Source organism: Nerophis lumbriciformis, linkage group LG35 (genome assembly GCF_033978685.3).
Source record: "Nerophis lumbriciformis linkage group LG35, RoL_Nlum_v2.1, whole genome shotgun sequence".
Classification (NCBI taxonomy): Eukaryota; Metazoa; Chordata; class Actinopteri; order Syngnathiformes; family Syngnathidae; genus Nerophis; species Nerophis lumbriciformis.
Genome location: NC_084582.2, coordinates 24,367,501 through 24,380,416, shown reverse-complemented (window position 1 = coordinate 24,380,416; position 12,916 = coordinate 24,367,501). Strand labels below are relative to the sequence as shown.

Here is a 12,916-nt window from a genome sequence, read left to right as displayed (position 1 = left end):
CACTTCCGGTTTACTGACATAGGAAAAAAACCTTTTGCGAGATCTCGCAAAACATCCATGTCCCTTTAGACCAGGGGTAGGGAACCTATGGCTCTCGAGCCATATGTGGCTCTTTTGATGACTGCATCTGGCTCTCAGATACATCTTAGCTGACATGCATTAAAGGGGAACATTATCACCAGACCTATGTAAGCGTCAATATATACCTTGATGTTGCAGAAAAAAGACCATATTTTTTTTTAACCGATTTCCGAACTTCTCGGAGCGATGACGTCACAACGTGGCGTCACATCGGGAAGCAATCCGCCATTTTCTCAAACACCGAGTCAAATCAATCTGCCGGAGTGTGTGAGCAATTCAGGGACAAAGGGCCTCGCTAGCACGGCAAGCAATGGCGGCAGTTTGTTCCCGCAGACGAGCGAGCTAAACCCCCTATCGACCCTAGCTTCCCTGGCCTGCTGACATCAACTCCAAAACTGGACAGATCAGCTTTCAGGAAAAAAGTGCGGATGAGGGTATGTCTCCAGAATATATTAATTGCTGAAAATTGGGCTGTCTGCACTCTCAAAGTGCATGTTGTTGCCAAATGTATTTCATATGCTGTAAACCTAGTTCATAGTTGTTAGTTTCCTTTAATGCCAAACAGACACATACCAATCGTTGGTTAGAAGGCGATCGCCGAATTCGTCCTCGCTTTCTCCCGTGTCGCTGGCTGTCGTGTCGTTTTCGTCGGTTTCGCTTGCATACGGTTCAAACCGATATGGCTCAATAGCTTCAGTTTCTTCTTCAATTTCGTTTTCGCTACCTGTCTCCATACTACAACCATCCGTTTCAATACATTCGTAATCTGTTGAATCGCTTCAGCCGCTGAAATCCGAGTCTGAATCCGAGCTAATGTCGCTATAGCTTGCTGTTCTTTCCGCCATGTTTGTTTGTGTTGGCATCACTATGTGACATCACAGGAAAATGGACGGGTGGTTAAAATCAGGCACTTTGAAGCTTTTTTTAGGGATATTGCGTGATGGGTAAAATTTTGAAAAAAACTTCGAAAAATATAATAAGCCACTGGGAACTGATTTTTAATGGTTTTAACCATTCTGAAATTGTGATAATGTTCCCCTTTAACACAATAAGTAATGAATAATTCCGCTGGTAATCACAGTGTTAAAAATAACGTTCAAAATATAAAACATTCTCATGCATTTTAATGGTAAGAAGTATTTTATTTATTATTGGCTAGCTTCAGAATAACAATGTTATTAAAAAGAATAAGAGACTTATTATACTCTAAAAATGTTGGTCTTACTTAAAAATGCACACAATTAGTTGTATTCATCCATCCATTTTCTACAGATTGTCCCTTTTTGGGGTCGCGGGGGGTGCTGGAGCCTATCTCAGCTGCATTCTGGCGGAAGGCGGGGTACACCCTGGACAAGTCGCCACCTCATCGCAGGGCCAACACAGATAGACAGACAACATTCACACTCACATTCACACACTAGGGACCATTTAGTGTTGCCAATCAACCTATCCCCAGGTGCATGTCTTTGGAGGTGGGAGGAAGCCGGAGTACCCGGAGCATACTTGCCAACCTTGAGACCTTCGATTTCGGGAGGTGGGGGTCGGGGGGCGTGGTAGGGGTGGGGGCGTGGTTAAGAGGGGAGGAGTATATTTACAGCTAGAATTCACCAAGTCAAGTATTTCATATATATATATATATATATATATAAGAAATACTTGACTTTCAGTGAATTCTAGCTATATATATATATATATATTTATTTTATTATATGTATATATATATATATATATATATATATATATATATATATATATATATATATATATATACATATATATATATATATATATATATATATATATATATATATATATATAAATAAGAGAAATACTTGAATTTCAGTGTTCATTTATTTACACATATACACACACATAACACTCATCTACTCATTGTTGAGTTAAGGGTTGAATTGTCCATCCTTGTTCTATTCTCTGTCACTATTTTTCTAACCATGCTGAACACCCTCTCTGATGATGCATTCTGCTTCGTCTCCTTGTTGTGTGCGCAGTTGTGCACTGCACTCTCTAAAAGCCGTATATGTTATTGTCACATATGCATGTACAGTAGATGGCAGTATTGTCCTGTTTAGGAGTGTCACAACATTGCTGTTTACGGCAGACGAACTGCTTTACGGTAGACGAAAACGTGAGTGTGTTGTTGTGTGTTGTTACCGCGCTGGGAGGACGTTAATGAAACTGCCTAACAATAAACCCACATAAGAAACCAAGAACTTGCCCTCGATCATTCTACAGTTATAACGTGATTGGGCAGGCACGCTGTTTATATTGTGGGAAAGCGGACGTGAAAACAGGCTGTCGACACGTCACTCAGGTCCGCCTGAATTTCGGGAGATTTTCGGGAGAAAATTTGTCCCGGGAGGTTTTCGGGAGAGGCGCTGAATTTCGGGAGTCTCCCGGAAAATCCGTGAGGGTTGGCAAGTATGACCTGGAGGGAACCAACGCAGTCATGGGGAGAACATGCAAACTCCACACAGAAAGATCCCGAGCCCGGGATTGAACTCAGGACTGCCCAGGACCTTCGTATTCAGTGTTAAAAAATATTATACGGGTCTCACGGAAATACATTTTAAAATATTTGTCTTTCATGGGCATGGCTCTCTCTGAGAAAAAGGTTCCCGACCCCTGCTTTAGGGCTCTGTATGTTTTTATGCTCTTTGAAAATTTGACTTTGGAGTGTTGTCAAATAACTGCCGGTGTATCACACACTTGTGAGAGAATTGGAAAGGGACATTAAAACATTTACTGTCACGTGAAAAAAACATATTTGGAAAAAAAAATCATGTGTAATGGAGGAAAATACAGCAAAAATGTACTGAAAGGACAACAAAAGTCTGAGGGTTAATATTGCTGAATGGTGACATGCACCCGGGGAAAGGTTGATTGGCAACACTAAATGGGCCCTAGTGTGTGAATGTTGTCTATCTGTGCTGGCCCTGGGATGAGGTGGACACTTGTCCAGGGTGTAGATAGGCTGAGATAGGCTCCAGCGACCCCCCGCGACCCCAAAAGGGACAAGCGGTAGAAAATGGATGGATGGATGGATGGGTTTGATCTTGTAAGTTACCAACAACATTGAACTCTCCAAAGCTCCAAATGTCATTCATTGTTTAAAATTTGAAGCTAGCGCATCTCAATTGACTTAAAAAGGGTTCGAGCCTTTCTGATCACGCAGTTGTGGCCCTAAATATCCGCACAGAGTAGGGATTTTCAACTGACGGACCTGGGGCCAAATCCCCCATACTGGCCCTTGGGAGAACTTCAGAGACAAACATTTTTGCAGCAAATTCTCAAAAACCTGTGAGTGCTCCTGTTGCACACTCGAGGAACATGGATCTGGCCCCACTATCGACTGGACTCTCACTATTATGTTAGATCAACTATGGACTGGACTTTCACAATATTATGCGAGATCCACTCGACGTCTATTGCACCGGTCGCCTTAGAGGGGGGTCCCCCACATCTGCGGTCCTCTCCAAGGTTTCTCATTGTCATCCCACTGGGTTGAGATTTTCCTTGCCCTGAAGTGGGATCTGAACCGAGGATGTCGTTGTGGCTTGTGCAGCCCTTTGAGACACATGTGATTTAGGGCTATATAAATAAACATTGATTGATTGATTGATTAATCATTGTCCTTTGATTTTGCATAACAGGACTATTTTCTTTAGTTGAATAGTACTGGCATCTACCTATGAAGTTATTGCACAATGTTATGGCAGTACTGTAATACCTTTACTTAAGATAAGAGCTGTCTCTCAGCTCAATGTTACGCTTTTAGTTGCAAGCAAAAAATGGAAGCATACTAGCATCTCCACTCTTAGTTGGCAAAGCAAATGTCACAGTGATCCCCGTAAGGTCCGCCCAAACATCTGGTCTGACTCGCTAGCATTAGCTTATAGCTGGAGATGGACATAACTTGGCTTATCCAACCATGGGAAGGAAGAAAGTGGGTGTGAAGGACAGTGTTGAGAAGAAATGGATGATGTTCATTGAATTAAATAGTTAAATCATCAAACTACTCAGTGGCCTTGTGGTTAGAGTGTCCGCCCTGAGATCGGTAGGTCGTGAGTTCAAACCCCGGCCAAGTCATACCAAAGACTATAAAAATGGGACCCATTACCTCCCTGCTTGGCACTCAGCATCAAGGGTTAGAATTGGGGGTTAAATCACCAAAAATTATTCCCGGGCGCGGCCACCGCTGCTGCTCACTGCTCCTCTCACCTCCCAGAGGGTGAACAAGGGGATGGGTCAAATGCAGAGGACACATTCCACCACACCTAGTGTGTGTGTGACAATCATTGGTACTTTAACTTTAAAAAACAGTGTGGGTCGCCAACTTGGTGGAGCTTTTCAATGTTAAAATAATGTCTAAACGGTGGACATTTATCCATGAAAAATGTAGAAGTTGCTAATGTTGTATTTGACGGAGAAGCAGCTGGAACGAGACAATGTAAGAAGTCCCCCCTCCAAGGTGTACATTATTATTACATTACTTCAAAAAGAAATACTGTAGTTGTTATTTAAGTTAAATTAAAGGCCTACTGAAACCCACTACTACCGACCACGCAGTCTGATAGTTTATATATCAATGATGAAATCTTAACATTGCAACACATGCCAATACGGCCGGGTTAGCTTACTAAAGTGCAATTTTAAATTTTGCGCGAAATATCCTGCTGAAAACGTCTCGGTATGATGACGTCAGCGCGTGACGTCACGGATTGTAGAGGACATTTTGAGGCAGCATGGTGGCCAGCTATTAAGTCGTCTGTTTTCATCGCAAAATTCCACTGTATTCTGGACATCTGTGTTGGTGAATCTTTTGCAATTTGTTCAATGAACAATGGAGACAGCAAAGAAGAAAGCTGTAGGTGGGAAGCGGTGTATTGCGGGCGGCTGCAGCAACACAAACACGGCAGGTGTTTCATTGTTTACATTCCCGAAAGATGACAGTCAAGCTTTACCATTGGCCTGTGGAGAACTGGGACAACAGAGACTCTTACCAGGAGGACTTTGAGTTGGAGACGCAGACACGGTACCGTGAGTACGCAGGCAGCTGCGGCTTCCAAACATTTGATCGCTTGCCCGTACGTGCGTGCCGCTATGTGCATGTCACGTACGTAACTTTGGGGACTTTGGGGAAATATATGTGCTGTATGAACTTTGGGGAGGTGAACAGTAGTTTGGGCTGTGGGATTGAGTGTGTTGTGCAGGTGTTTGAGTTGTATTGACGGGTTATATGAACGGGAGGGGGGAGGTGTTTGTTATGCGGGATTAATTTGTGGCATATTAAATATAAGCCTGGTTGTGTTGTGGCTAATAGAGTATATATATGTCTTGTGTTTATTTACTGTTTTAGTCATTCCCAGCTGAATATCAGGTCCCACCCGCCTCTCACAGCATCTTCCCTATCTGAATCGCTCCCACTGCCCTCTAGTCCTTCACTCTCACTTTCCTCATCCACGAATCTTTCATCCTTGCTCAAATTAATGGGGAAATCGTCGCTTTCTCGGTCCGAATCGCTCTCCCTGCTGGTGGCCATGATTGTAAACAATGTGCGGATGTGAGGAGCTCCACAACCTGTGACGTCACGCTACTCGTCTGCTACTTCCGGTACAGGCACGGCTTTTTTATCAGCGACCAAAAGTTGCGAACTTTATCGTCGATTTTCTCGACTAAATCCTTTCAGCAAAAATATGGCAATATCACGAAATGATCAAGTATGACACATAGAATGGACCTGCTATCCCCGTTTAAATAAGAAAATCGCATTTCAGTAGGCCTTTAAAGTACCAATGATTGTCACACACACACTAAGTGTGGCAAAATTATTCTCCGCATTTGACCCATCACCCTTGATCACCCTCTGGGAAGTGAGGGGAGCAGTGGGCAACAGCGGTGGCCGCGCCCGGGAATAATTTTTGGTGATTTAACCCCCAATTCCAACCCTTGATGCTGAGTGCCAGTAGTACGTTGTTTTATATAAAAGTTTGTTTTTCTTTTTAAAAAGGCATGTGTACCTCGCATACCGCCCGAATGCAGCTGAGATAGGCTCCAGCAACCCCCGCGACCCAGAAAGGGACAAGCGGTAGAAAATGGATGGAAGGAAGGCATGTCACACTGTACATGTTAGAATGGGGCCGTTTTAGGGGGGCAAGCACCAATTAAACTGATTCCAACTCATTTTAATGGTCGACGTTGATTTGGGATGCAAATATTTTGAGTGAAGACCTCGTAAAACTCCTAGGTTGAGGTGTTACTGCATGTGCGACCAAAACGGTGGTACTTGCAAAGCAAAATACTTGGTGTAAAAAAACGGAGAACCCTTGGGTTACAGTATTGAGGAGTGAGAGACTTCCTACCCGTGCACCTTTGGGTCTAAATGAGCTGTCAAAAGTGTACCAACTTGTCGAAATGCGTGCGTCTTTATTCTTCTACTATCCTGGTGAGAAGCTTTATTTATGATCTAGAATAAAGTGTGACGAGCAAGAAAACGATGAAGCAGCTGATCATGTCAACATTGGCACACAGGAAGTGATCACGTCGCTGGTATAAATAGTTTGTCTGCGTTAGCGCTTGTAATAACAATATCACTAATACTTGGTTTATGTTCAGGTCTCGAAATGCAAATGGAGTATTTTTTGGATGTTTTTTAATTGGGTTTTATGGGCGGAATAGAGGACCATCCATTGGTTCCACTGTAAGCAGACTTTGATTTACGTTTATTTACGAGTTAGAGTGCATAAAAAACAAAAACATCCATCGTCATGTCTTTCATAATGAATGTGAGCGATAGGCAAAAGAACCATTGGGTTACAGCAGTGTTTTTCAACCACTGTGCCGCGGCGTGAGAGATTATCTAATTTCACCTATTTGGGTTAAAATATTTTTTGCAAACCAGTAATTATAGTCTGCAAATGATGTGTTGTTGTTGAGTGTCGGTGCTGTCTGGAACTCGGCAGAGTAACCGTGTAACACTCTTCCATATCAGTAGGTGGCTGCCGGTAGCTAATTGCTTTGTAGATGTCGGAAACAGCGGGAGGCAGCGTGCAGGTAAAAAGTTGTCAAATGCTTAAACCAAAAATAAACAAAAGGTGAGTGCCCTTAAGAAAAGGCATTGAAGCTTAGGGAAGGCTATGCAGAACAAAATTAAAACTGAACTGGCTGCAAGGTAAACAACAATAGAATGCTGGACGACAGCAAAGACTTACTGTGGAGCAAAGACGGCATCCCCAATGTACATCCAAACATGACATGACAATCAATAATGTCCCCACAAAAAAGGATAAAAACAACTGAAATATTCTTGATTGCTAAAACAAAGCAGATGCGAGAAATATCGCTCAAAGGAAGACATGAAAACAGGAAAAAGCCACCAAAATAGAAACGCAAGACAAGAACTAAAACACTACACACAGGAAAACAGCAAAAAACTCAAAATAAGTCACGGCTTGGTTATGCTTTAAATTCATATCCAACAATTGCGACAACGACTTTTTACTGTCAACTGAGTTTCGTTTTTTAGTGATTTCTGCTGGTGGTGTGCCTCCGCATTTTTTCAACGCAAAAAATGTGCCTTGGCTCAAAAAAGGTTGAAAAACACTGGGTTACAGTATTGAGGAGTGAGAGACTTCCTACCCGTGCACCTTTGGCCGGAAGACATTTACACACAGAGCAGTCTCTCCCTTCACATGGACCTTCAACTTCACCCTGAAAAACAAAAATAAAGTCAACAAGAACCTAATAGGGTGTCATTCGTGTGCATGCGCAGAAGCTGTAAAGATGTCAGGCGTGTATCTGCAGGGACGTCACACTGTGTGGGCCACCTCTGCCATGTCTTGTGTGACCACATCTTGAGTGTGAAGGCAAGATTTTCCCTTGGGAAAGCAGACTTGTAGCAAAGTGTTCCCAAATGGACAAGGCCAGATAAGGCCCTGACCTTGACGAGAGAGCTGTATAAGCGCTATCATTCTCCAAATACTTTTAAGAGCCTGCCGAGGAGTCGCTCCGCACCTCCGGATGCAGACTTGTTGCCGCTCTGACAAACACAGACATGTTATCCCCTGCAGCAGCAAATATTTACAATCACTTTATACACAAGAAACTGGAACTCCGCCGGACATACAGTGGACACGGTATATTAACATACGACGGATTGTTGGCCCGTGGGCCAAATCCGGCCCCAAAATTCAGTTCCAGACTTGGGAGATAAACATTTTTGCAGAAAATTCCTAAAAACACAAAAGTTGCTCCTGTTGTACGGAGGAACCTGGGCCACTGTAAACATAATGGCAGATCCTTCGTTGACATTTTACCTTGCTAGCAAACACAGAACACTGGGATTCTAACCTGGGATTTACAAAACTGAGGCATTCCTCATGCACTTCTTTTGGGAATTTTGCCTATCATTCACAATGTGATAGAACATGTAGTATATACATGATGTAAGTATATATGTAATGTAGTAACATTCATAATAACATGTAATATATACATGATGTAAGTATATATGTAATGTAGTAACATTCATAATAACATGTAATATATACATGATGTAAGTATATATGTAATGTAGTAACATTCATAACATGCAATATATACATGATGTAAGTATATATGTCATGTAGTAACATTCATAATAACATGTAATATATACATGATGTAAGTATATATGTAATGTAGTAACATTCATAATAACATGTAATGTATACATGATGTAAGTATATATGTAATGTAGTAACATGTATAATAACATGTAATATATACATGATGTAAGTATATATGTAATGTAGTAACATTTATCAAATGTAATATATACATGATGTAAGTATATATGTAATGTAGTAACATTCATAATAACATGTAATATATACATGGTGTAAGTATATATGTAATGTAGAAACATTCATAATAACATGTAATATATACATGATGTAAGTATATATGTAATGTAGTAACATTTATAACATGTAATATATACATGATGTAAGTATATATGTAATGTAGAAACATTCATAATAACATGTAATATATACATGGTGTAAGTATATATGTAATGTAGTAACATGTATAATAACATGTAATATATACATGATGTAAGTATATATGCAATGTAGTAACATTTATAACATGTCATATATACATGATGTAAGTATATATGTAATGTAGTAACATTTATCAAATGTAATATATACATGATGTAAGTATATATGTAATGTAGTAACATTCATAATAACATGTAATATATACATGATGTAAGTATATATGTAATGTAGTAACATGTATAATAACATGTAATATATACATGATGTAAGTATATATGTAATGTAGTAACATTTATCAAATGTAATATATACATGATGTAAGTATATATGTAATGTAGTAACATTCATAATAACATGTAATATATACATGGTGTAAGTATATATGTAATGTAGAAACATTCATAATAACATGTAATATATACATGATGTAAGTATATATGTAATGTAGTAACATTTATAACATGTAATATATACATGATGTAAGTATATATGTAATGTAGAAACATTCATAATAACATGTAATATATACATGGTGTAAGTATATATGTAATGTAGTAACATGTATAATAACATGTAATATATACATGATGTAAGTATATATGCAATGTAGTAACATTTATAACATGTCATATATACATGATGTAAGTATATATGTAATGTAGTAACATTCATAATAACATGTAATATATACATGATGTAAGTATATATGTAATGTAGTAACATGTATAATAACATGTAATATATACATGATGTAAGTATATATGTAATGTAGTAACATTTATCAAATGTAATATATACATGATGTAAGTATATATGTAATGTAGTAACATTCATAATAACATGTAATATATACATGGTGTAAGTATATATGTAATGTAGAAACATTCATAATAACATGTAATATATACATGGTGTAAGTATATATGTAATGTAGTAACATTTATAACATGTAATATATACATGATGTAAGTATATATGTAATGTAGAAACATTCATAATAACATGTAATATATACATGGTGTAAGTATATATGTAATGTAGTAACATTTATAATAACATGTAATATATACATGATGTAAGTATATATGTCATGTAGTAACATTCATAATAACATGTAATATATACATGGTGTAAGTATATATGTAATGTAGTAACATTCATAATAACATGTAATATATACTGTACATGATGTAAGTATATATGTAATGTAGTAACATTCATAATAACATGTAATATATACATGATGTAAGTATATATGTAATGTAGTAACATTCATAATAACATGTAATATATACATGATGTAAGTATATATGTCATGTAGTAACATTCATAATAACATGTAATATATACATGGTGTAAGTATATATGTAATGTAGTAACATTTATAATAACATGTAATATATACATGGTGTAAGTATATATGTAATGTAGTAACATTTATAATAACATGTAATATATACATGATGTAAGTATATATGTCATGTAGTAACATTTATAATAACATGTAATATATACATGATGTAAGTATATATGTCATGTAGTAACATTTATCAAATGTAATACATACATGATGTAAGTATATATGTAATGTAGTAACATTCATAATAACATGTAATATATACATGGTGTAAGTATATATGTCATGTAGTAACATTTATAATAACATGTAATATATACATGATGTAAGTATATATGTCATGTAGTAACATTCATAATAACATGTAATATATACATGGTGTAAGTATATATGTCATGTAGTAACATTTATAACATGTAATATATACATGATGTAAGTATATATGTAATGTAGTAACATTCATAATAACATGTAATATATACATGATGTAAGTATATATGTCATGTAGAAACATTCAAAATAACATGTAATATATACATGGTGTAAGTATATATGTAATGTAGTAACATTCATAATAACATGTAATATATACATGATGTAAGTATATATGTAATGTAGTAACATTCATAATAACATGTAATATATACATGATGTAAGTATATATGTCATGTAGTAACATTCATAATAACATGTAATATATACATGATGTAAGTATATATGTCATGTAGTAACATTTATAATAACATGTAATATATACATGGTGTAAGTATATATGTCATGTAGTAACATTTATAACATGTAATATATACATGATGTAAGTATATATGTAATGTAGAAACATTCATAATAACATGTAATATATACATGGTGTAAGTATATATGTGATGTAGTAACATTTATAATAACATGTAATATATACATGGTGTAAGTATATATGTAATGTAGTAACATTCATAATAACATGTAATATATACTGTACATGATGTAAGTATATATGTAATGTAGTAACATTCATAATAACATGTAATATATACATGGTGTAAGTATATATGTCATGTAGTAACATTCATAATAACATGTAATATATACATGATGTAAGTATATATGTCATGTAGTAACATTTATAATAACATGTAATATATACATGGTGTAAGTATATATGTAATGTAGTAACATTTATAACATGTAATATATACATGGTGTAAGTATATATGTAATGTAGAAACATTCATAATAACATGTAATATATACATGATGTAAGTATATATGTAATGTAGAAACATTCATAATAACATGTAATATACACATGGTGTAAGTATATATGTAATGTAGTAACATTTATAATAACATGTAATATATACATGGTGTAAGTATATATGTAATGTAGTAACATTCATAATAACATGTAATATATACTGTACATGATGTAAGTATATATGTAATGTAGTAACATTTATAATAACATGTAATATATACATGGTGTAAGTATATATGTCATGTAGTAACATTTATAACATGCAATATATACATGATGTAAGTATATATGTAATGTAGAAACATTCATAATAACATGTAATATATACATGGTGTAAGTATATATGTCATGTAGTAACATTTATAATAACATGTAATATATACATGGTGTAAGTATATATGTCATGTAGTAACATTTATAACATGTAATATATACATGATGTAAGTATATATGTAATGTAGAAACATTCATAATAACATGTAATATATACATGATGTAAGTATATATGTAATGTAGAAACATTCATAATAACATGTAATATATACATGATGTAAGTATATATGTAATGTAGAAACATTCATAATAACATGTAATATATACATGATGTAAGTATATATGTAATGTAGAAACATTCATAATAACATGTAATATATACATGGTGTAAGTATATATGTAATGTAGTAACATTTATAATAACATGTAATATATACATGGTGTAAGTATATATGTAATGTAGTAACATTTATAATAACATGTAATATATACATGATGTAAGTATATATGTAATGTAGTAACATTCATAATAACATGTAATATATACATGGTGTAAGTATATATGTCATGTAGTAACATTTATAACATGTAATATATACATGATGTAAGTATATATGTAATGTAGAAACATTCATAATAACATGTAATATATACATGGTGTAAGTATATATGTAATGTAGTAACATTCATAATAACATGTAATATATACTGTACATGATGTAAGTATATATGTAATGTAGTAACATTTATAATAACATGTAATATATACATGGTGTAAGTATATATGTCATGTAGTAACATTCATAATAACATGTAATATATACATGATGTAAGTATATATGTCATGTAGTAACATTTATAATAACATGTAATATATACATGGTGTAA

At 35.5% G+C, this 12,916-nt stretch overlaps 1 protein-coding gene across 1 annotated transcript in view; it reads right to left on the bottom strand.

Annotated features, from left to right (window-relative positions):
* LOC133575325 (uncharacterized) overlaps nt 1–12,916 on the bottom strand; it is a 61,615-nt gene that overhangs the window by 40,071 nt on the left and 8,628 nt on the right. Inside the window, exon 4 of the mRNA XM_061927975.2 lies at nt 7,738–7,809. Coding sequence (XP_061783959.2) covers nt 7,738–7,809 — 72 coding nt within the window. The remainder of the gene's footprint in view (nt 1–7,737; nt 7,810–12,916) is intronic.